Source organism: Protopterus annectens, chromosome 5.part0 (assembly GCF_019279795.1).
Source record: "Protopterus annectens isolate FY-2018-M chromosome 5.part0, PAN1.0, whole genome shotgun sequence".
NCBI classification, from domain to species: domain Eukaryota; kingdom Metazoa; phylum Chordata; order Ceratodontiformes; family Protopteridae; genus Protopterus; species Protopterus annectens.
Window position 1 is genome coordinate 1,302,558,556 of NC_056735.1, and position 26,359 is coordinate 1,302,584,914.

The 26,359-nt window shown below is 39.2% G+C and overlaps 1 protein-coding gene across 1 annotated transcript in view; it reads right to left on the reverse strand.

Annotated features, from left to right (window-relative positions):
- The window catches only part of CDC16 (cell division cycle 16), a 786,728-nt gene that overhangs the window by 555,878 nt on the left and 204,491 nt on the right, over positions 1-26,359 (reverse strand). The window contains exons 6-7 of the mRNA XM_044071112.1: positions 22,421-22,580; positions 19,066-19,160 (exon numbers count right to left, since the gene is read on the reverse strand). Of these exons, the coding sequence (XP_043927047.1) occupies positions 19,066-19,160; positions 22,421-22,580 (255 nt within the window). The remainder of the gene's footprint in view (positions 1-19,065; positions 19,161-22,420; positions 22,581-26,359) is intronic.

Sequence of the window (26,359 nt, forward strand, 5' to 3'; positions counted from 1 at the left end):
CTTCCATTTTCTTTAAAACCTCTTCTGCCTTATTCCCAAACAGAGTATCATGCTGTAAAGGGGCATCCAACAATTTAGCTTTAACATGATCAGGCAGATTTTGCTCCTGGAGCCAGGCATGCCTTCAAAACACAGATCCAGTAACTGCGGCCCTACAAGTGGACTCCAAGGAATCAAAACCAAAGTATGCCTTCCAAACTGTTCTGCTGCATGCAATAATTCCTGCAATTCTTTATTTTCCACATAATCAGAAATCAACATAATTTTCTGTTTCAATAAGCCCATAACATGCTGTTGATATTTAAGCATATGAAACTGTCAGTTTAAGGCCCTAATTGCCAAGGTTGCAGACGTATAAACCTTCTTTCCCCATCTAACCAGCGCCCTGGAATCTCTATCAGAGGGGGTAGGATTTTTGGCTGTAGAGGCCTTTACACCTTTGGGACCCTAGGAGACAGTTTCAGGATCAGCAGCAGGACTTTTTAATAGAAATTTGTGGGAGTCAGAAACCCTGTAATATCTGTCTGGCTTACTAGGAACCGGAGGTAGGGAATTAGGAGCCATGCTTGATTCTGAAAAGACATCATCAACAATGTCTAATACAGGAGATATAGCCAAAGGCCTATGCTGAGGAAGAAGGAGGAAATCCCTAAGCCTCTTTTTTGATTCAGAGAAATCCTGACTCTCCCAATGAAAATGTTCTCTTAAAGTATGCAAGGTTTCTCCAAAAGAATAATCCTCAGGAGGAGATGCAGATGGGATGGATTCTTCTGCATCTGAGTCCTCATAGGGTGGTATGGAAAATTCCTGATCATCAGAAGAGGAATCAGAAGAAATGGAAAGTTGATCTGAAGATTCATAATCAGTGACTTGCCTAGGCCTCTTAGCAGGGGGGGGGGCTTGGGAACCCCTGATCAAGGTAATTAAGTCCTCAGCCATTTTGATCATCTGGTTTTTAGGCATAGGGGCCTGAGCACATGGCTCAAGCAACGGTTTTTTAGACTTAGAAGATGTTTTTGAAGCTGGTGCCAGTTTTATATAAAAATGTTGAGGCCTGAAAACACCCTCAGAAGCCGGTGCCTGCTCAGCGGCTCTGGACCCATCCAAGGGAGAGACATCCACGGGTTCAATACTCCGAGAATATCGCGGCATACCGGACTCCGCATGGGTCTCAGTAGAGGCCTGCGACTCAAAAGTAGTGGGTATCAGGGGCTGTGAAAGCACCTCACTGACTACCGGTGAACCGGCGACTGGCTTAGGAGAAGCTTCGTCTTCGGTTTTGGACCTCGACGGTCTGTCTCTGTCTTTTTCCTTGCGTTTTTTGTGAACTCCGATAGTCAGATTGCTAACCGACGACATTTCAGGATAATTAAATCTGGATCCAAAATATTTTGTAGCAAAAATATACCGACGCTTAATAGTGCATTGGTTAAATCTAGCACAAAACCGACAGCAAGGCACGTTATGATCTGGGCCTAGGCAAGGAATACAGTACAAATGAAAATCCTTATGAGGTATTTGCTTCCCACAAGTAATGCAATTATTAACTTTTACTGACATCGGTAAGAAGCAAGAAAAAGTTTCCCCAATGGGGTACTTAGCTTTAGTTAAAGACTTCGGTTCTGAAAATTGAATGCAAAAATTTCAGGAGTCGGCCGACCGGCACTTGTGAACTGCTTCTGCTTCGGGCACCACGTGGCAAGAAAGACTGAATAAAATGGCGTTGGCTGCATGTTTTATACCCCTGATGACCTGACGTCATGGAAGAGGAGACAGCAACTGACGGAGGACCCAAGACTTTGTCATTCAGGCCGACTGAGGGCAACCTGCCAGCAGATTACCCAAATGTAATGACTGCAACAGTGAAACACGAAGAACATCAGGATGGAATAAAAAGAATGAGAACAGAACTAAAACATGTGAGTAAAAGAAAATGAGGTTAATGGGAAAATAAAAGAATGGTGTAATATGATTTTAGAAAAAAATAGGGTGTACCTATGGAAGGAATTGAAAGATGAGGAGACAATACAAGACAAATTAAACAAATATGAAAATGCTTACGAAGCAGAGGATTTTGTGTGGAGAACGTTATTTGACAAGTTGTAGTGAAAGTAGGTATGGAATATAAGGTGAAGGAGGAAATAAACATGTTGACTGGTGAAGAAGAAACAACAAAACATTGTTTTTTGATTGCAAAAGGAATAAAGAATTTTGGCAAAAGTTTAAAAATAAAAATAGCTGGGAAAGATGCATGGAAGAACAAGTAGCAAAAAGGCTCTGAGCAGCAATCTATGCCTAACCTATAAGGCATTCCTCCAATCCAGCCCAGATGGATCTGCTACACATTTGCAAAACAAACACTGGAATTACCCATTCTAAGGATCTAAACCTTGTCTGTCACATAAACAAAACATGCTGGAGGGACAGGTAAGCGTCTCAGAGATTATCCCTTCTCTGGAACAAACTTCCCATTCATGTGAAACAGAGCTCTTCCCTAAGCCCATTCAAATGCAAACTGGACAAATGGATAGGAAATCGCAAATTCACCCTGGCTTGTCACCTGTTGCCCTTGTGGAAAGCAGCAGTTTGTATAGGCATATGCACATACCAAAGACATTCTAGCCTGTGGGCACTGATAATTGGGAAAACTCGGGCATAAATGGCTAGGCTTAAAAAGACTATTGCTGCTAGCCTAGAAACCTCCTATGACTCTAAATATATGAATGTTAATACATTGCATGGTAAGATAAAGTGAAGAACAGTAATGTTGATAAATGGGATAAAGTATTGTTTGTGACAATATTGTTGATTTAGAAAAAAACGTGAGAATGTTGCAATAGAAGAAGAAAAAGGAAGAGGAACAGGATGAAATATTAGTTGCAATATGTTGATGGTTGTGGAAGGAAGGGTTGTGGGACAGACAGTAAATATGAAAGAAAAATAGTTATTTTGTGTTGATAAGTTATAAATGACAAAGTATGAATGTAAAAAATGTTGAGAGTATTAACAATTGATTTATTTTTTTTTACAAGATGAATGTATATGTTAACAAGGTACTCCTCTTTTTTAAACACCGGAGGATACCAAGATGGAAGAAGGTGTAAACTTTGTTGCTGGAGAACATTTACAGAAAGAATCAGAGGGAGATGAAATCCTAGTTACAGGGATTGGAGGTCTGGATACAGAGGTACTGATAAAATTAAAGGAAAGAGAACCAGACAAAGGAGAAGAGGGAAGCTGGAGTGCTGTGATAGATCACAAGTCAGATAATGAAGCTCCTAATATGCTAGACAAACAGATTATAGAAGCTGAAAACAGAGAGGCATATTTGGCTGATGCAGTAGTCAGTTTTTACAAATATATGTCTCTGGAAGTGGGTACTCTGGAGGGCAGTAATGAACCAAAGGGAAAACATATGCAATTGTTGTATATCAAGGAACAGGAAGCAGTGAGGAGAAGTTTTTGACAGGAGAAGAAAGGTAACAGCTTCAGAAAAAGAATCAGTGGTAAGAATAATAAGTAAAACGACTCCCGCTACTGACAGGTATGACATTATGAACATTATACCATGACCCCCCATTAATATTCCAAAACGTGCATGCTGATTGGCCAGCGTGCACATTGTAAATCGACTTATACTAATGGAAAAAGGTCCGGTCGCCCGGACTTTTTCCATTAGTATAAGTCTCTTTTAAAACACTGCCTCGCTATGTTAAAAGAATTTAACATAGCGACACAGGTTTAAAAAAAGCAACGGAGATCTCCGTTGCTTTTTTTAAAGCTGTCTCGCTATGTTAAACTCCTTTAACATAGCGACAACTGTAAAAAGCAACGGAGATCTTGCTTTCTCCGTTGCTTTTTAACAATCTCGCTATGTTAAATGGGTTTAACATAGCGAGACAGCTTTAAAATAAGCAACGGACATCTCCGTTGCTTATTTTAAAGCTGTCTCATATGTTAAACCCATTTAACATAGCAATAAAAAGCACCGGAGATCTTGCTTTCTCCGTTGCTTCTGGCCACAGCTCTGATGTACTGCGTAGGCATGCGCAGTACATCAGAACTGCCGGATACCAGACAGCTGCGGAAGGGCAGCAAAGAGGCATTATACAATGCCATTACTTAAGAAAAGTAATTATTTCTTTTCTTAAACAATGTCATAGTATAATAGCAATAACCCACACCTGGGTGTGGGTAATGCGGGATTTACCCACGGTTGTCTTTGTTTGGTCCCTCGGGCTTCGCCCTAGGGACCAAACCACGCCAACCGTGGGTAAATCCCGCATTACCCACACCCAGGCATGGGTTATTGCTATAATAATACATTGTCATTAAGATTTATTTTAGCAGACATAAAGATCACTGATACATTTGGGCTCAGAAGACTTCAGTCAAGTAACTTTTAAAATGTTTAGCCGTATCAACGTTTATGGGTGAAACAGGAAAAAAAAAGAACATATTACCATGGGAAGACTATTCTTTAGGACTTTGGCTTGCAGTTAAAAGGAAAACTGTGCAACACAGAATTTCAGAAATGGAGGAATTTGAACTGAACACATTTTTTTTTCTGAGAAAATGGGATACTCTACAAGACAAAGAAAATGTATAACAGAAATGTATGAAAAATGGATGGGAAGTATGGGCTACATGGGATATGTATGACAGAAAATCACAACATATTTCAAATACTATAGCAGTGATTGGGAAAATGGCAGCTGTATGGCACTGGGGCAAATCAAAGGCCTGCTTCTGTTGTGGGAATGAAAAACACTTGGTTCAAGAAAGTACAAAAAGGAGATGTACGTAATGCTGTGAACAAAACAATACTGCTGGGAACTCAAATCTTTTTGTAGGAAATGTAATGAGTCCTGCTTCTGTTCAGGGAATGAAAAAAAAAATATTGGTTTCAGGAAAGTACAAAAAGAAAATGTAAGCAATGTGGGTAGCAAGGCAACACAGATAGGAACTCTGAACTTTCTGTAGGAAATGTAAGGAGTCTGGCCATTTTTGGTTTGAATGTCCATTAACAGAAAAAGAAAAGGCACATGAAAAAGAAATTGGGGAAAGGCACAACCTGTAGAAAATAATATTACAGAAGAAAGAGAAATGGTTGGGAAAAAGTGACAGAAATACGAATCAAGGTAGTAAAAAGAGCAAAGGAAGGGAATGATGGTAGAACACGGTCACATACAAACAAAAGATGGTGACTCAGAAATGGGAAGAAAATGAGTAGGAATAAGAACTTTACGAAAAAACGATGCAAAAACAGGAAAACAATAATTTAAGTATTTGGGGACTAAATGTGAAATGAAGTGGAGGAGGATTAACTGGAGAAGGAAGAAAATAATTTGTGCATTTTGTTTACTGAATGCAAGAAGTGCTACACAAGAAAAAAATGAAGCTGTAGCTAAAAAGATTACATAGTCAGTATATAACATGTTCTGTGTTAGGGATGTTAATAAAAGAAGATGAAGTAACAATAGTAATAGCAGGAATGGTGATAACATAAACTATTCATTTTTCTTAAGTCTTATGAGGGCAGTCTCAATATATGCACATATATACATATACACATTTATTTATATATGTAAACATGTACACACACATACTTGCATACATAGGTGTGTGTGTGTGACTGGTAATACACAGCAGGCGCTGTTAATTGAAAGGGCAGGTTGCATGTATGCTCCAAACCTAGCCTCGAGAAAGCGACCTAGACCTTTAATAGTAAAGACACAATCTTACCAGCACAAGGAGTTGATTCTGACAAAACTGCAACAGAAGGACAGAGTACTAAAAGTGGGAGACAGTAGAGTGTTTGTGGAAAATGATTACTCGTTGTACACCAGGCAGAAGAATAAATTTATTCTACTAATCACAGAATATCGAGAAGCAGGTGTGAGATTCAAACAGCTGTATCCTGCTATCTTCAAAATATTATTTCCTGGAGGGATAAAAACATTTTTTGATGCAGAATATGCTAAGGAGGAAATTCAAAAGTTTTCTCAACAAAAAGTGAGCTGCGAAACAGAAGGAGATTCTGCTTCTTGCTCCTGCAGTAACAAAGACCACACCTTTTCCAGCGTTTCAATGGAAAATGCTTGGCAGACACAGAAAAAAGCACAAGAGTTGACGAGAAGAACTGACAGTACATTGGAAAGGAAGCAGAGAATGGATTTGGGAGATGACGATAAACAGAAATAAAACCAGCAACTTGGAAACAATAAATGCAAATCAGTAGCCATCTCGTACAAATAAAACCAATACTACAATAGTCATCCATTAAAAAAGCAAATCATTATTACAAATTTCCAAAATGTTAAAAAGTTTTTTTTTTTTTTACTAATCAAAAAAATACTTCAGTTGGTCAAAACCTTATACTTTATAAGAATTTAGTCTTAAAATGCTGGAAATGGAAACGTGATCGTTTAACCCGGGAAAGACCATGGCATTTTGTTACTAGAGGTTATTAGGATGAACGCAATGAAGGTTGGAATTTCATTTCATTGTACCTGTAACAAAACCGGGGTGATTTCCCTAGCTTTATGGCAGAAATGTTGGGGATTTTATGTGTGAAAAACTAAAAGAAGATTTAGAGACAGGATTTACAAACATACTCAAGATATTAAAAAGAACACTAATAACTCTTTATTTAAGCACATCTTGGACAACCCCGACTATGCATTTGCTTTTTTAGGTTAGATAGAGTGAAAAAATCCAAGGGAAGGACTGTGGGAGGATTTACTAGAGCAGCGTGAAGTTGTATGGCAGATTTAATGCCACTGTCTTTCCTGGTTTAAATGATCACGTTTCCATTTCCAGCATTTTAAGACTAAATAAGTATTTTTTGGATTAGTAAAAAAAATGTTTAAACATTTTGGAAGTCTGTAATAGTGGGCCACGGTGGTGCAGCAATTAGCATTGTTGTCTCACAGCAAGAGGCTCTCCAGTTCGATTCTCAGCTGGAGTACCTTCTGTGCAGAGTCTGCATGAGTGACATTTAAAGACATGCATGTAGGTGCGTGAGTGAATGGGTGTGCCTTCTTTGAAGGTTGGGCACCGGGCTGGCAACTCGGCACCATAAAAATCCACTGCCAATCATAAGTGGACAGGTGATCCACTATGGCGACCCCTAACCGGGAAAAGCCAAAACACATTGCTTGGAAGTCTAACAGTAATTCTCTTTTTTTTAATGCATGACTATTGTAGTATTGGTTTTAACTGTACTAGATGGCTACCAATTTTTCAAATTGTGAGGAACTGAATATTCAGCTTGATATAGCCAAAGTTTTGTCTGTATTCAAATAAAAGGCGAAGATGACCGTGGGGAAAATCACTACGTATTCTTTCTTTAAGCAAAAGACAAATGATCTCAACATGTAACACTTGGTGTTAAACATTTGAGCAGTGTTAAACAGTTACTGGTATGATTCAAGTATAACTTTTGTATTAAACCAATTAGCTTACAGATTTATGTCGTACTTAGCATATTGACTTAGTTCTTACGGCAACATTTAACCTTATTTTAAGAATGAGTCATCTTTATTTAGTTTTTCAGGTTTCCATTGATGGATGTTAAGTTTATCATTCATCGGTGCATGTTGCTGGAAGCATGCTCTCATTGAGCAACATTTTGCATAATCCCACAAGGTTATTATTGTTTTGAGCATATGGGCAATAACCAATCCAGCGTAAAAAATGAGACATCAGCTAATTGGTTTAAGTTTTATTTTTTTAGGTTTTAATGGTAGATGGAAAGATTACTGTTCATCGGTTTATGATGTTCTTTCTATGTTTTTATTTGGCAATTAATCATATAATTTTAGTGGGTACTTTTACGAGACTTGTCATGAAAGAATTTAAACAGTGTTAGCTGCTTTAACACAATTCTGAAGAAGTTAGTGTTACACATGGACGAAAGTTATTAATTCGTGCTGGAATAAATGTTTTATTTTGCTTTACTTCGGATGCCTTTGCCATTTTCCTTGCCTGCTTTATGTATATATGGTACTGGAGTACTACTATTGTTACCTATTCGATAAATGAAGGATGGTTAAGGGTCCAGAACTTGAATGACAGATTGGTTCCCCCTTATGATGTTCCATTTTTGACCATTTTTCTTATTATATGTGAATCTTTGGAATATGTTAGGATCATACTTCTTTTAGGTTTCTCATTTCTTTCACTGATACTTGGTTGCATGGCAAGTTACGGTTTCCTTCTAGTGTGGTTCTGCAGAGCTGTATCATTATTTTGTTTGAGACGTTTTATGGGTCCCAGTATGTTGGCCACCAAATTCCCATTGTATACTCCTTCCAGAATATCTTGCTGCAGTTCACCTACATCCTTGAGAAATCAGTCCATCTCTCCCGAGACTTAGGTTATTGTCATTACCTGTGATATGACATTTTTCTTAGTGAGTTTGGGGAGCATGATGTTAGCATGTAGAAGCAGATTCACTTTATGTAAGTTTTCTGAAAAGGTTATTGTGACGACCATCCACCTCTGGGCCAGTAATCAAGGAACCTCAATCCTCACTACTGGCACCTGTGGGGGGACGTTCAGTGGGAGGATAACTGGTACACACACACAGTATCTCCATATGCGGCTCTCTCCATCAAGCACAATTTCCCTTGAGAGCATATGGGGAACACAGACAGGCTGGGGTTGGTTTCTTCCTGTTTCTCCAGATCCAAATAAGACTCTACTCTGGCACAGCCTCAGAGTTGACATCTCAACTGAGTGTCCAAGCCAAGACAGCCAGCAGTCTCTGTCCAACCAGTGCTTCGTGTCCCTGCCCAAGTAGCTGACACACACACACACACTCGCGAGCGTGCATACACATGGGAAAGGCTGGCATAGGTTTACTAGCTATGCCCCCTTCTGCCCAGACTACAAGGTAGTTAGGACTGTCAGCAGACACTCCTGCCAACTACCTTCAGACTCTACCAAGGTTACCCAATATACTGACTGAAATTAACATTAATACAAATGGTAGTGTGACCGAGAGCAAGGCTATTAGAAGTGATCCACACAGTGTCACCAAATAAATATGCAAATACTCTCAAAACTTAAATATCTCTACAAAGATCAGCCACAAAGAAAGGTCTACATATATTTAATAATAAATAATACAAGAACAAGAAAATACTAAGTATATATTCACAGTGACATCAGAGTTCATATCACAGGAAATATTTAAAATAACACTGAAGGGCAGGCCCAGACAAATAAAGAAAAACAATATATAAAACTAAGCTTCACTATATTCCTGACTGAATCTAACAAAATAACTATTCCCCAATATACTTAATAGAGCAAGGCAGATGATGTAGAGAATGGTCCTTCTTGTTGTCAAACCCAAGACAGAATACAGAATGTATTAGCTTGCAGAATGACATCATTTCTGGTCATCTGACTTCTAGTTGCCATGCAAACCCCCCATTGCTGGAAGCTGGCAGAACTTAGCACCTACTTATAAAAAGAGACACATAAGGGCTTTTGCTCAGATCTGTGGCAGATGCTGAAAGTCCTAAAGCAACTGCATACCTCAACACTTCCAGAGTAGTAATTAGTTCGCCCCAAAGACAATACAAAAGGCTTTCTAGTACAGACTTTGTGTCTCTGCACTGAAATCTGTGAGATAGCATCTTTATGGCCAGCCCGTAAAGTGATTTAATTTCAGATCTATTTTAAAGTTTGCTGGGCTGAGGTTTACCTTCTGTCTGCCAGTTTCCTCTGTTAAAACATATACATTTACAAGGTTACAATAGTGCATATACATTTTTGTTCTCTCCAGTAGGGCACACTGTGGATACATTTCAAACACAAGCATTTTACAAATACCTTTTCAACACAAACATCTGTACAAATCAGTTTGATATTGACATGACATACAGTTCTAATACATGTGTAACACAAGCATCTTGAATAAATCAGTTTGATATTCGCAAATGACAGCTAGCTGTGTTGGCAGTACCGCCATCTTCACAGTCATTGCTGAGCATCTCTTCATTTATGTCTTTATAGACTATGATTTCCAGGAATCCCACCTTACTATGGTGTACAAGACAGTGGTGCGACCAGTACTGCTGTATGGTACAGAAACCTGGGCAGTAAAGGCAGAACAGCTGAAGAAGCTAGAGCTGATGGAAATGAAGTGCCTGAGAAAGGTGGTAGGATGTACACTGTGGGACAGACAAAGACATGAGGACATAAGAGCAGAAGCCACAGTAGCTCCAATTGCAGAAAAGATCAAAAGAGAACAGATTACGGTGGTTTGGGCACATGTGTAGAAAAGCAGAAGACAATCTGGTGAGGATGATTTAGGACAGACAGGAAGAAGGTAAGAGGAAACGAGGACATCCAGCAAAGAGGCGGATGGATTGTGTGAAAGAAGATCTGCGACAGGCATGAGTGAAGAAGAAGGCAGGAGTGTGGTACTGAAATCGAGTGAGTTGGCGACAGTTAACATGATACCCCGACACCATGTAGAAAAATGGGAAAAGGGGGGCTGCTGCTGCTGATCTCTATATGAGCAAAGAAGGTCAGTCCAATGATGAATTCGTGGGTACTGATCCAATCATGTCAGGGTGCCACTTTGATTAAACTACAGATGCAATTTATTCCAAGATGAGGGAAACACTGGGTAATATATTTGTCCCTTTAGGGTGTTTTATTTATATACTGGTTGAGTTTTAAGTACTTACTTTTGGTATTTGTGAAGCCATCGGTCTGGCAGAGATGCAAGAGATCAAGGAGGGTTAGTTCCTTAATGGCACAACTTTTCATAAAACAGCCTATAAAACAGATGGAGTTTAATGACAGGAATTTCAAGCCTCTCCTGGTAGCCCAAGGTCTTTACGCTAGAAACCATTTTTGTTATGAAGCTCTGGGTCTTTTCTTGTTCCTTGATGTATCAGGACAGATACATACCAAAGGGGGCACTGTGCTAAACAACTGGCCAAATTAGGGTGAATACAGCAGGAAGACAGCTTCTTTCATTATGGATGATATGCCTCGAGATATCAGTTGTGCCATGTATAATAGTTCTCCGACTACTGTTGCTACATGGTGGTCAAAGGTGAGGACGTTGCTGACCCAGATAGCAAGATTCCTGACTGACTTGTCAGTTTAGTGTGAGGTACTGGCTATACTGTAAGTAGAGGGAGAAAGTGGTTTACTAAATGTTTCCATAATTGCTTTTGTTGTGAGAATATTCCAGCACTACATTCCATAATGCATCACATTTTAAAGGCACATTAGCCCTGTGCTAAAATCAACCTGTGTGTGTCTGTCTGCATGTTTGATATATATATATTATATATACACCCACATACATACATACACATACATGCATATATTATAAACCAACTTAAACTCTAAAAAAGATGACCAGTAGCTAGCTGATAAGATTTAGTGCTTTTATTCAATTTAATATCATAACTTCATCAGAATCTGGCACCACAGGAAAGCCAAATCTCTCAGAGCAGCAGAAAAACACTACAAATGCCAAAAATTCATGTGGTCAAACGACAGACAATGAAAACACCTGATCTAATGAAATGGCAGACATATGAAGGTTACTGGTACCCAGCATCAGCATCAGATAAATGCAAAGGAGAGGATTGTCTGACCTGATCCCAACAACTGCCACCACAAGTCCAACTAGTGCATCTTGCTACAACATTTGGAAGAAAGTGTGTTTCATAACATTTGCGATGATGAGGGTGGAAGACATAATGTGCACACTGTAAATTACACAGTTAGAATGTTTGGAAATGCATAGTCTAATGTTATTTTTCTGTTATTTTCAGATTACAATTTTTTGGGAGGATGCAGAAAATATAAAACAGTAATATGACTGGTCTATGGTTAATCGTCAAAAGGTATAATCATCGAATACAAGGTATCAAAACTCCATCCATCAAAAGTGCACTTCATCTAACCTGTGAGGCAGGGAAAGTAACTAAGTTGGCCAACACTTCCCTGTCTCACTTTTCACCACTGTAGTGTGATCTCGGAGTTGGCATATACAGTTGGGGGGAGGTGAAGCTCCCCTCGTGTGTGGGTTTGAAATACTGCAGTTTTTGTGAAGGGGAAGTGTTAGCCAAGTAGTTACTTTTGCCGTCTCGCAGTTTGATGAAGTGCACTTTCCATGGATGGAGTTTTGATGCTTTGCATTCGATGATGTGCCGTTCGATGGTTATTCCTTCTGATGATTAACCATAGATCTGTAATATGACCATTCACTGAGATGATACAATGTTAACTGCATGCAGAACAACTTTCAGCTGATGTGTACAAACACAGGTACAAACATAGACACACACACACACACACACATACAAAAAATCAGAAAACACTAACAAAAAATATCAATCATCACACTATTAATGTTTTCCAGTCCACCAAAAACTGTGGATTTGCAGTACCTAAACAGCATTATGGTTTAGAATTTTAATTTAGAGAGACCATCTCTGTAAAACAACAATAAGTTACTGAGGTAAACAATATAGCATCAAATGCAAACACAAGTACAGAAACCAAAAATGATGAAAATCATTTTTTTCCCACATACAAATCCTCCCACCCTACCCCTCCATATGGTGGGATGGAGGGTTGCCCCGTAACTATTCATACATTTTCTAAATCAACTGTACTGATGTGGGCAGTGAAGGATACAAACTAAGCAGGTATACTAGACTACTACATTCCTAGCAGATTCTCCAGCTCATCCTGTTGGATGATCCCCATGCCTCCCAGATGAGTTAAAAGATCCTATCCCACTGATATGACTTGGGTTTCTTTCAGAACTTCCTCCCAGTGGGTCATAACTGGTACACCTCCAATAGGAGATGCCATGAAGCAACAGTACGAGGTACAAATCACCTTGACTGCTTCATCTAAACACAGAGGAGCACTGACTGTACGCTTAGATCCTCCTTGACTGCCAAAGCTCCTCACTGTGTCAGGACAATTTCAGTTACACTATGAAAAAGAAGTCTTGTTTCTACACTAGCATTCACAATCTCATCCCATCAGTCACTAATCAAAACTCATGACTGTAGGTAAGGATGGGGACCAAAGTTTCTGGAAGAGCTCCAATATTGCCTTTATTTCATTTGAAGCCTCTCTTGCCAGCACAAAGCTACCCCTAACCCAGGGTCTTTTATACAAGACTTGGAGAGGTGTGGACCTATACATTTTCATTAAAAAGAAAAGAGAATTACATTATTTTAATTATTTCAATCCTTCTTAAATATTTAAGTTGCATATATAATCTTAAATATTTAAGTTGCATATATAATGACCTATTTGGTGATACTTCTTTGCACTTTTTTGCTCTGTTCAGTGTTTAGCCAAAAAAAGTTGTCTGTTTGAATTTTTAAGTCTGTCCTGGGACATTAGTCTTATATTTTAATTACCAGTTGTTGGGATATTGTTTTTCTGCATTATTCTGCAGTATTTCCACAAGAAGAATTGCTTGCAAAAGTGATCCACTTGTATTTTAAACCCTGCTAGACCACAGTCTTGTAGTTTAATTTACAGTTGTGGCAGGACTGTGTACTGCTATTGCCAGATTTTAGCCTTAGACATTTATTAATGCATTTTTTCTATTAACAGTATTACTGGCATATTTCTGCATAGTCTGGTGCCTTAAACTTTAGTAGAAATTCAACAGTGAGAGAACTGTCTCTGCTCCAGTTTGTGTTTCGGTGCTTTATATTCTGCTTATCATTTACTTGCTTAAAGCTGCATTCTGGGTATGCTCCATCACCACTAACACATTAAGCTCCAATATTATCTTTATTTGACTGGATGCCTCTCAAACTAGCCTGATTGTTCTACAAAAAATGTATAAGGTTGCGCCTCTAACCTCCATTCCTTATGGTAATCTGATTTCCAAAGCTCCTCCCTTTCATTGTTATCGTCTGTTGTATAAGCTATTTATATACTCTTCCTACACCTACCAACTGTTTCCCATAGATCTAGGTAACTGAGTGCCCACTCAGCAAACTAGTATGGCTCTTGAGTAAAACCTCCTTTAATACATATTGTTTCCTGCTCATATTCCTAGAGCTCAAGAAAGTTTTGAGTCCAAGACTGCATTCCAGAAGTGTTTTACTTGTATCCAGTGTCATCCTAGGCAAAGTTAAGTACCTTTGATTACTAAATCGCACTTACTAAAATTATGTCGGGTGATCCCAACTGTTTCCTGCTTTTACTTATGCTATCTGTTTAACTGGTGTGTGGCAGCATTGCACTTCTGGGTCTTTTTTACAGTGTTTTATATTAGAAGGACTGAGTTTATTCATCTTGTGGCAGGAGGTCTTTACCTAGTCTACCTGAGTTGGGAAATACACAAAAGGACTCGTAGAGTAGTCACTTCATTAGCCAGAGGGCTCATTAGTCAGTTTTCTGTTTTTTTTCTTTTTCCTGTGCTGCTCTATATTTTGAAAACTTGTGTGGATTAGCAATGCCTTGTACAGTACCAAACACCTAGAAGACAAATTTTCCCTGTAGAAACATCCATAAAGCAGCAAAATAGAGCAAATATCTTGTGCACCAACAAGCTCAGAGCACCTAGTTGGGCGTAGAATTGCAATACCCATATATTTAGTACTGTGTAAACATTAAAGTTATTAGAAGTTAGCCCTGTTTAGAATAATTTGCCCCAATAAAGCAAACTTATTAGACTGCACCAACAAAGCTTAACAGGCTTCTAACCCCAACATAACACCCTATTGTAGCTCCCCAATCAAAGGGGTGAATATACAGTAGGGATATGCGATTTACCAATTTTTCTGAAGCCAGCTTGGTGGATGTGGGCATCTTGAGAAAATATAGCAATTGTTTTATGTTACAACTAAAAGCAGATACAGTATGTGAGAGGTGCAATTACACAATTATAACAGAGGTGAATCTCTCACATACCAGCACATATCTGATTGTCAAAACCATGCACATCACACCTACCTCACATAGCACATAAAACAAACACACACAGACCACTGTATGCTGAGGCACTTAATAGCAATCTTCCTAAACAACAAAGATTGCCCATACTGCCCGTTTGCAAAGCTATGCCTCAGTAAGCCCAAAGGCATTCAGAAAAAAACAACACCCAACACCACACATACTGTTACTCTCAGAAGAGCCCCAAACACTAAGCTCCTAAGGGGACTTTCACCATAGCGGACCCCATTTTAAGATGTACTGACACCCCTCTAACCAGGCTGAACAAGAAGAAGACAACTGTTACTTAGCTAGAGTCAGGATCCACCAAATCACACACAAACTCAAGCCATTACACCACAGGTACTAGTATGAATCTGTCAAAGTGCATGTAGGTGTAAATGACCCGAGATGTACCTCCCTGAACTACATGAAGAAACATTATGGAGCTTTCAGACTATATATCTCAGGCTGGTATGACCCTAGCATTGAGCTTATGCTGAACTGCTCTCAGAAACTCTGTACAACCAGGTCAGTGGCTGCAAAGAGGCTGTGGTACCTACCAGACGTAAGCCCAAAACTAGCCCCAGAAACAAAATGACCTGGTAAGGCATCCCAAATTATAAAGGATATACAACAAAAGGAATTATGGCAAAAATTATATGGGGTAATTCCCATAAAGATAAACACTTTCTCATCAAACTAAATAGGCAACTAAGAGAGCTAATCAGGTCAAGCAACGCCAGCTTTGAGGTCAATATAGCCTCTGAGGTAAAAAAATAACTATAAGGCCTTCTAGAGCTATGTCAGAAACCTCATAGACAGTACACAGCAATGTGCTGAACTGTTGGTTAATGGTGAAACATTCACAGAGCCTGGCGATAGTGTGAACCAGTTAAAAGACAAATTCAGCTCCAACTTAACTTACCCTCTTACCTCCAATCATTCCCCAAAAACTATTCTCAAACACAACCCCTCCAACTATAACTAGGGAGTATGTACAGGTCGCACTCACTAAAGTCAAGAACACTGCCTCAATGGGACCAGATAGCATCCCAAGATACCTCCTGAACAGTTTAAAATATGACTTATCAGGAACCCTGGAGTCATTATTTACCTATTGTTTTAAAACAGGCTTTGTGCCACGTGAATGGAGGACTGTTACAGTCATCCCTTTCATAAGGAAGGCCCTTCAAAAGATACTGGAAACTACAGACCCATGAGTCTTACTTACAATGTAATGGACAGAATTATCATGGAAATTATCAACAAAGACATAGGACACCTCCAGACAATGGATCCATCCCAGTCTGGCTTTGTCGAAGGAAGGACTCACATATTGAATGTGATGCAATTCTTTGAAAAGGTCACTAAGGTAATGGAGCAGGGGAAATGGTGAATACTGCCTACCTAGATGTGGCTAAAAGCATTTGATACAATATCCCACTCGGACATTGTCAACAAACTTAGAGAACTAGGTGTAAACCCCTTTATAACATTCTGGATACCAAACTGGCTCAATGACAGAACCCAGGAAGTTAGAAATGGTGAGGCCACATCTACAAAAAGGGTGGTTACTAGTGAAGTCCCCCAGGCTCTGTGCTAGGCCCATTCCTCTTTGGCACCTACTTTTCAGATGTCAAAGCCAATATCAAAGGCCTCTGGTTAGTTCGCAGATCATTGCAAACTGGGAGCAGTCACCGAATCCACCCTTCAGGAAGGTCCAACACAGAGGAACAAGCCATGGTTTAAACTCAGCATCAAGAAATACATTCTAGTACCTTTTGGGAAGTGCCACCTCAGGTAACTATGTCATCAATAAAATACCCTTAAAAGTTGATTCACTAGTCAGGGATCTGGGAACCCATATAGCTAGTACCTAGTCTTCTATCAACAGGTGTCCATGACAGTAAGAAAATCCTTCTGTGTTGCTCAGCTTATAGACAAGGGCATGGCATCTATGTCCAGAGAGGTCGTCATACCACTGTACTCTGCCCTTATCAGACCCATCACAGAGTATAATGTCCCCTTTGGTATGTACCTGACTAGAAACATGCAGCAATTGGAAAGTCCAAAAAGGTTCCTTACAAAAAGAATAGAGGAAGTAAACACAATGTCCTACACTAATCACCTCAAAGCCCTGTCTCTTTACTTGATATCATATAGTCTTCTGTGAGGTAATCTTTACCTGGCATACAAGGCATCCCTGGACCCTGTTTTGATGATTAGGCACATCTTCAAAACAAACAGCATCAGAACTACTAGATTAAAATACCTAAATTTTGCTTGCAACATAAATAGGACATGTTGGATTGACAGACATGTTTCTCAGATAATTCACATTTTGGAACAGGCTCCCCCCCATTCATGTGAAGCAGAGTGCCTCCCTATCCCTTTTTAAGCATACTTTGACCAATGGATGAGTAATAGGAAAATCACCCCTGTTCTGGTGACTATATCTCTGATGGACAGAGGCAGTCAATAAAGCACTCACCATAAATTAAATTTATGAGTCACATTTGGCTTACATGGTTAGCCTTATAAGGGCCCTAGTGGTCATTAGCCTATTATACAACTATGAACCTATGACTCAAAGTGACTAATTAACAGTTTCATCATAGGACTCTCTCCTTACTTCATCACCACAGTCTAGTACAATGCGTACAGTACCACCACTGATGGACCCAGCCACTGAGCAATCACCTAATCTCTTCTACTTTTAGTCCTTAGCAATAGCTCAAAATGTCTAACCTTCTCCACCAGAGATAACTGCTCCAGCCCCAAAGGACCATCCATTTTTTCTTGAACAAAAGCAAAAACACGGATTTCTAATCGATGACCCTCATCCTAACCACTGTACACTTAGTAGTAATACTCTCCAGTTTGTGCTGGAGATCACAGTTACTTAATGCTAACAGGACATCATCATCATCTGTAAAGAACAAAGATGCACACTGTTGTTCCCTAAACTGAAACCCTCTAGAACTTGGCTGCATCTTGATATCATGTCTTTGAAAATCTCAAACAGGAGAGTCAAGACACACCCATAGTGGAAGTCCGAATGCAAACTCAAACCATTCACAGACAAAATTGTCATGAAGCAGTGGTCCTGGGACAGTGTACTGCTACACCACTTCCACAAGGAATTTCCAAGATAAAGGATCACAAGCTTTCTCAGAGTCCAAAATACACATGCAAACAGCAATAACAAACTCTCATGACAATCAACATTTGCAAGGACAACGAGTCAGTCTAGTGCTCCATAACAAGGACAGAATGTTTCCTCATTTTCAGTATTTAATTAGCATTAATTCCAAGGTCAAACAAGAATAAAACAAAGAAAAATTTATGAAGTTTTACATTCTATTTCCAGCACCTTAAATTGTCAGCATTTCGAGTCTACTATAGATCGAAATTTCAAAAACCTGACTTTCATATGGCCGAGACCATATGATCGACTTTTGGAATTTCAAACATAGTTAAAAAACAAAACAAAACACAAAAACTTACCTACATGTTGTTAGCAGGGGGGGGGGCAAACTCCCCCATACCCACTGCAATTTAAATATACCAACTCCGAGATCGCACTACAGTGCAGAAGATGGAAATCTTACCATTCCGCACTATATAGAGATGTCCGTTCTGAACATTCGAAATTCCAAAAGTCGATCATATGGTCTCAGCCATATGAAAGTCGATTTTTTGGGATTTTGATCATCTGTAGGGGACCCACCATTTCATATGTGCTACTTTCAAGTGTTCAGTAACATAATGACTAAACCCACATCTAATGAATGCACCAACTAAGACACCACAATCTTCTTTATGTTTTCAATCTTCTTTAGGTTTTAAATATTCACATAATCAGTTTGTTAAGCAGACCTTGTTTAGTAATCCTAGTATATTATGTTTATTGTCAGCAAGTAGGTCTTCTGAAAATGTCCACTAAAGACCATCACAGAGAAAGGACATCATTATCATTATAAAGTTCTTCTGGTAAACTAATAACACTACTAAAAATTATTAATGATGCATGAACTGTTCTCAGCAGTACCCCAAGTGGACAAATAAACAATGTTTGCTTTTATAATACAGTTGTGGTATTACCTTCTTCAGCTTGTTTTCATATAAGAAGTGAAGCAAATCCCGCTCTTCTTCTGCACACTGTTTACTGTAAGGCAAAGATTCAAGCAGGTCTTTTTCTGTAAAAGAAGGCAATTTTGTTTATTTTTTTTCAAAACATTATATGAAAAGCTGAGTCATCATAACTGTTTAGAAACCATATATACCAAAATACATCTGCAATGAAACAACCCCCCCCCAAACAGGCATTATTAAGATAGTGTTCAAAAGTTTTTCTATGGGTTACCACAAGTTATAAGTTCAGACTTAAAAACCTGAAATAGTAAATATAATGGGACTATACAACGAAGTAGGTGGCCTAGTTTGCTTACCAGATTTTTAGAAATGAAACAGTTCATTTCACTATTTAGAAATGTTATTAGTGCATTTCAAAAGCAGCTGTCATCTCCTCTCATGTTTACTTAACTTAAAACAGTTTATAACCTAGACAAAACTGCTCCAGTATCAGAAACACTGGGGACTGTTTCTAAACCCAGCATGCAATGCACTGCAATTATAACCCAGGGAAAGAAAGAAAAAATGCAGTACACAATTTGTAAACACTTGCAATAGTACTACACAGCCCACATCCTCCATCCACAAAACTGATGGCAACAACTGTGCAAATGAGCCCGACAGTACCACTAAAAGGGCCAGTGCAATTTGTGGCATTTGAGAGGCAAGCACCATGATGTACAAAATTGACAGCAGTACAACTGGAGACATTAGTGCAACACTATCAAAACCTGCTACGAACAAGGTTGCCTTTCTTGCTGCAAGTATCATGGCTCAGAAAACCAACACCGCAGTAGGTGTAACCAGCCAATAGAGACCACCATGCCCCTACCCCTAAGAGCTGCTTTAGGGCAGAACATGTTAAAAAGGCAGCAGCAAGCAGGAACAGAAGGAGAGATTTCATATGGCTGCACAAACACTCTGAGTTGTTGGAAGAAGAAGTAGGCTCATATCTCCACAAACCACAGTCATACCTGCTATGACCCTTCTGGCAAAATGCAGTCTTCAAAAGCCCACTGGAGGCACAACACAATCTCGCAGGCACCAGTCAGTCACACAGTACAGCAGTTCCTGGGCTGCCTTATGGCCATGCAGAGAATTATACTTGTTTTCTGGCAACACAAGTTAAGACTACTTCCATAATGTGATGCGTCTACAAGATATGCAGCATACAAAGTGTCATCAAGGAAATGGATGTTAAATGTGCTGTAATACTCACAAACAGATGATACGGTTGCCTACCTCAGTAAGAATGGTTACTACTGTACACTTTAAGGCAGTAGGAGATAATGCAGGCAACATAATCCATGCCTGTGTCTGATATCAAGAGGAAAACCATATTGTCGATGCCTGGAATTGTCAGTGCCCTCTACTTCTGGGGATATCCCATTTGGGCATTTATTAAGCAATATCAGATATAATTTGAGCCATGGCTACTAACGCCTGTACAGTCCTCCACAGACACTAGCATGGCAAGACTGCAATCATGTGCATATCCATGGAAGGAACATCACTGAAATGGTCTTCAAACAGCTAAAGATGCATTTTCATTGTTCAGACAGCTCTGGTAGTGGGATCATCCAGTATATACCTGTGAAGGCCTTCCTTTGACTTTACTGCCTGCTTATTCTACACAGTATGACTAACTGTAACATGGAACCCCATCTAGAGTATGACAGTGATAAGGAGGAAGAACGAATACAGTCCAGCATATGCAGGATGCTGTAATCATCCAGGTTCTTACATAATTGAAAAGTACTGTAAGAAATGAATTGTCTATGATAAACTTTGTACTAATAGTTCTCCATTATGAGTCTAGGTAATGGCTGACAAGGGTCAGTGGAACCGCCCAACTCACTCATTACCAAATTGCAAAATAAAATAAAGGATGGTGGACATACCTGCTTGAATGATGACCCCCCCCCCCCCACACACACACACACACACATATACACTCTCCTTTAACAGCTCATGTCCTTACACTAGGTAAAATCTCTGAACAAAGGGAATGAATGGGCATACTTGATCAGGTTAAGACCTGATGAGTGGAGCAAAATTTACAAAGGAAAAAAAAAACTGACTCTCCCTAAATAATTTTACTGCTAAAATATAAAACTATGCATAAAGCTTGAAAAATGACAGCATGAAGTAAAGATGGAAATCCTTCATCAAAGGCACATGGAAAGATGAAGGAGCATGGATATCTTCCCCATGGTGCAAAAGAATCCCAGATGATTTCCTTTTCACTTTAAATGGAAAACAAGGATTTCTTTTTCAGGCTCATAGGGCAGCAGTCAACAACAGCTGAACCAGGCTGAGGATGCTCCTCATTACAACCTATACACAATCAGTGATGCTGATAGCTGTAAAACATTTTAACAGCAGCAAAGATACTGCATTTCATACATATATTAAGGACAATGTGACTGCTGGGGTCTACCTGATAACACAGACACGCGAAAACACCGACAACGAAATAACCGACATGACAAAACTGAAAGTTCAAAAACACGAAACTTCACATGCCCGACAAACTCCAATCTTGACAGTCAACAAAACAAATAACTTTCCAGAAAAACACACACACAACACAAGCACACCAAAAATCTTACAAACCTACACTAAACCTTACATACAGAACTATATATATGCACTAACCTTAACCCAAACCCAAACCCTAACCCTATGGTCCGTCACTATCGTACACTTACCTTACCCGCACCCTAACCCTAACTCACTTAATCCGCCCCTAACCCTTAAGTCTGTCACTATCGCACACTTACCTCACCTGCACCCTACCCTAACTTCAGTCACTATCACACACTTACCTTACCCAGACCCTGACCCTAACGTCCGTCCCTATCGCACACTTAGCTTAACATGTCGGTGTTCTCAGCATCGGGATTCTCAACTGTCAGTCTTCTCTGCTGTCGATCTTCCGGTGTCGGTTATCTTGTTGTCATTCTTCTCAGCTTTCGGCATAATCAGGTAGACCTGACTGCTGTTAAAGTTTTGTTTTATTTACCCAGAAGCAAAGAAAATCAATTCATGCAAACAAAGGCAGAAGACAGTTATTCAGTATACACTTCTCTAACTAGCTGCATATGGATCGGTAGCTATCAATGCAATGGCATGAAGCTATGTGTATGTAAATGGTGACACTGTTACCAGTATGAGTTCTTAAGCTTTACCGTAGATTCCTCAACCACAAAGTAAAGTTCGACATGCCTAAGAACATCCCCAAACAAAAGCAGTTAAAAGCTACATTAAAAGATATTTTAAAAAAAAGTTTTGTTACACATTCTAGGAAAAACAGCATTCCGACCTTCTTGTGCTGTCAACATGTGGTGTGAAGTTAACAGGTCAAATGCTTCAAAGCAGTACACATCAAACTTCAATGCCTCTTTGTAGTTGTACGTTGCTAGAGCTCTGTTATCCATGGCATCATAGATCTTCCCCCTCAAAAGGTAAATGCAGCTCTTGGTCTAGCAATAATAATAAAAAAATCAATAGAATTTTAGAAGGTGATTTTTTATAGTCCTGTAGCCAAGAGGCTCATATACATTAAAAGATGTGCAGCATACATCCAGAAAACTCAATCACTCTTCACATGTATCTGAGGAAAGCAATGCACTTCAGACAGCAATAAAAAAAGAACACAAAGTTGTGTGTGAAACATCAAGTAACAAAACACATATGCTTATTAATACAAGTCTACAAAGCTACAGCTAATTTTGACGGTAAAAAATAACGTGATTATTTCTTTACAAAACAGCAATTCTCTTGTCAAATACTTCATCCAGGTACAGCATACATCTTAACAATGGATTCAGGTCCTCTAGGTCATGCTGTAGCACAAACAACCAGAAAATGTTAAATTAATAACAAATGTTTCTGTGAGACACAAACAGATTTGATTTTTAAGGCAAAAACATGTCATTTGGCTCACTCAGACTGCCCGTTTCCCTATCATTTATATGAGCTGCAGATTGTACTTACACAATTTACCTACTCAGATGTGTCTGTCCCCTGCATTTTTTTATAGTTTCTTTTATTCAGACATTTCAAATCAAAAGATGATATTAATGCAGTCTTCCTTATTCCTCAACCCCACTGTTCAGCAAACTGAACCCAAGGGCCCTTTATTGGCTGCAACCTGTCACTCAAAAGTACCAAAGTCCCAAAAATATACTTTGTTACTGCTTTCTCTACCACAGAACCAACAAAGCATGGAAGTTAAAGTACACAATTATCACAAGGAACATCCAAGACCAGTGGTAAATATCACAGTTACTGGTATGCTGATTTTAACAGTGGATAAGTACGCTATTTTTAAAAAGGATAGTGGGAAAAAGTCATTCTGATATGCACTGCAGCAGCATTCCACAGCACTGGGGCCAAGAAGGAAAAGGCCTGGTGACACATTGATGTGACTGCAGGAGTCAAGGGCAGACAATTTTAGCAGCAGATCTTGCTTAGAACTAGTTGTAGGTGGTAGCAACGTCAGAAGGACCAAGCAGTAATTAACTGCAAGCTACTACTCAGCAGTGGGTAGTAGAACTCTTTTGGCTAGTATTCTCTTAGCTTCAGATTAGAGTTGGCAAGAGACTGTGAAGACTTTGTATCAGATTCATAAATACACTTTATCCTTTGCTGGAATTGTATCTATATGTACAACGTAGCACGTGGGGTTCTAACCAGAAGCTAAGGCATTTATATTTGTCAGGAGAGATGAAATCACACACACATGATGGGTTACCACTATCCAGAGTCACCGGAAATGGGAGAGAGAGTTTGATGCCCTGAACAGGACAGTTTCTGTCTTTTTAAAGTTTACATAACGGTCAAAAGAAATAATCTACCAACTCTTCTTACCAATGCATCTAAACAAGAATTTACTTAAAGATGTTAGATATGTTCCAGAAACCCACATCTGTCTATGTTGACAAAAGGAATTCCAGAAAGGGAAATTTCAAAGAAGTTGGCAAACAGGAGTGCCCAAATTACATATCCTTGGGATACCTCATTCATACATACATATTGCGAAGGGAGTTTTTGTTTTAGTTTAAAGTAACTATTTGACAGGCAATTGTGAAGCAGGTGTAAACCCATAACACATCTAAGGTAATCTTTGACAGTTAACAGAACTGGAAGCGGTCCCAGTTAAAATGCCCCTGTCTAACATTAAAATGAAGCTATCAGTAAAAGTTAATTTAACCATTACTGTCCTTTGTTTTTTAAAACCATGTCACTTTTTATTAGTTAGGTTAGAGTAGTGCTGCGGTAGCGTTGTCGCCTCACAGTAAGACGTTGTCCTGTTCGATTCTCAGCTAGAGCGTCTTCTGTGTGGAGACATGCGTGAATAGGCGTACCTTCATTGAAGGTTGTGCGTCAGGGCCGGCAACTCGGCACATAAAAATCTACTGCCAATCATTAGCGGACCGGAGTTCCGCTGTGGCGACCACTAACCGGGAAAAGCCAAAAGACACAACAACAACAACAAAGGTTAGAGTATCCTTAACTGTTTTTTCTTATCCTCAGGAAAATATCTTGGCTATAGAAACAGAAAACGCCTCAGTTGTAGAAATAAAGTCAGATGCATTCAATGGGCATCATCCAATCCTTGCTTGCTAGCTTCATAACAATATGCACTGAAATATACACATCAGCCTCTCAATAAAACCCAATTGTCTGATTTCCTCCTATCCTAACAGTTAGTGATTGAGAAAAGTCCCAAGAATAGATGGCATTCCTCCGGAAGTTTAGAAACTAGGAGGGAGGAAAGTGATAAAAATCTGGAAGGTTTGTTTAACAGTATTTTAAAAGGAGTTGCAGCTCCAACATCCTTGAAGAAAAAGGTGGTGACTGCAATACCCAAGGATGGTAAAGACCCATTAGATCCAATGTTGCATAGGCCCATTCCAATTCTAAACCATGTTTATACACTGTTTATTTCCACAACGGCTAAACGAATGGCAAAGATGATGCCAAAATTATGGATCAACATGGCTTTGTGGAGAGGAGGCAAACATTTAACAACATTAATAGAACAATGATGATCCAGAGGGAAGCAAAATATAAGAAAATACCTCGTTGTTAAGTCTTGATGCAGAGAAAGCATTCAACAGAGTAAGCTGGGATTTTATGAGTAGAGCAATGGAAGCATTTACATTCTATGATAAAATTATAAAGTTGATTAGGAAGATATATGAGGGATCAGAGGGGAAAATTATAGTGGGGGTTCCTCTCTGATAAGTTCTGTTTGAGCATTGGAACCAGGCAGGGTGTCCTCTTTTCCTTTTGTTATTTATGTTATATTTAGAAACGGTAGCAAAGAAAACAAGGGACTCAGAATTTAAGGATATAATTGGCACAGTAGTCAATAAAGGTTTTCTTCATTTGCAGATGATATTATTTTAAACCTGATAAAACCAGAAAAGGACATTTCAGTGTTGCGGAACATTCTGAGGCAGTTTCAAGTCTTTTTGGGATATAAAATTAATGAAGATAATACAAAGGCCGTAAACCTGGTACCTACACACAAATTGGTTCAGCAATACACATATTTATGAGGAAATTAAGTACTTAGGAGTATGGATTAAAAAGGACTCTGTTTTGACAACCAAGGATATGTGGGAAGAGACTAAAAAAATAAGTTATGTACTTACCATAACATTCCATCTGTGTTGTCCTTTTTATTCTTCCTCAACCTGTGGTTTCGTATCCGACTTGGCTGTTTTGAAAAAGCTTAGGCTCCAAAGCTTGAGCTCCTCTCCTACCCATAATGCCTCATTCCCCCCAATTACCTCAGATCGAGTTTGCTGCCACCATACTTCCAAAGAATACCATTACATACAAACACGTACACTAAAAGGAGTTGAGAAAGAGCAGGAGCTCAACAAGAAATAGAGGTTCCTATAAGCATATCTGTCAGGTCATTCACTAGATGGACAGGGGGAGGCAGGAGGGAAGGTCAAAGAAGAAAGAAAAAAGACAACACAGATGGAACTAGTACAAAACTTCTTTATCTGATGTTGTCATTTTCATTCTTCCTTGAAATGTGGGACATTTTCATTCTTCCTTGACATGTGGGACAGAGTCCCCAGCTACAATAACCCAGTGTAGTCCTCATGGAAGGATATTCCGGAGCACTGCAGAACCAAAAGCAGCTCTATTACTAGACACGATGTCCAGTTTATAATGGGAAATGAAGGTCTGAGAATCTGACCATGAGGCAGCCGAACAAATATCATCAATCGAAACT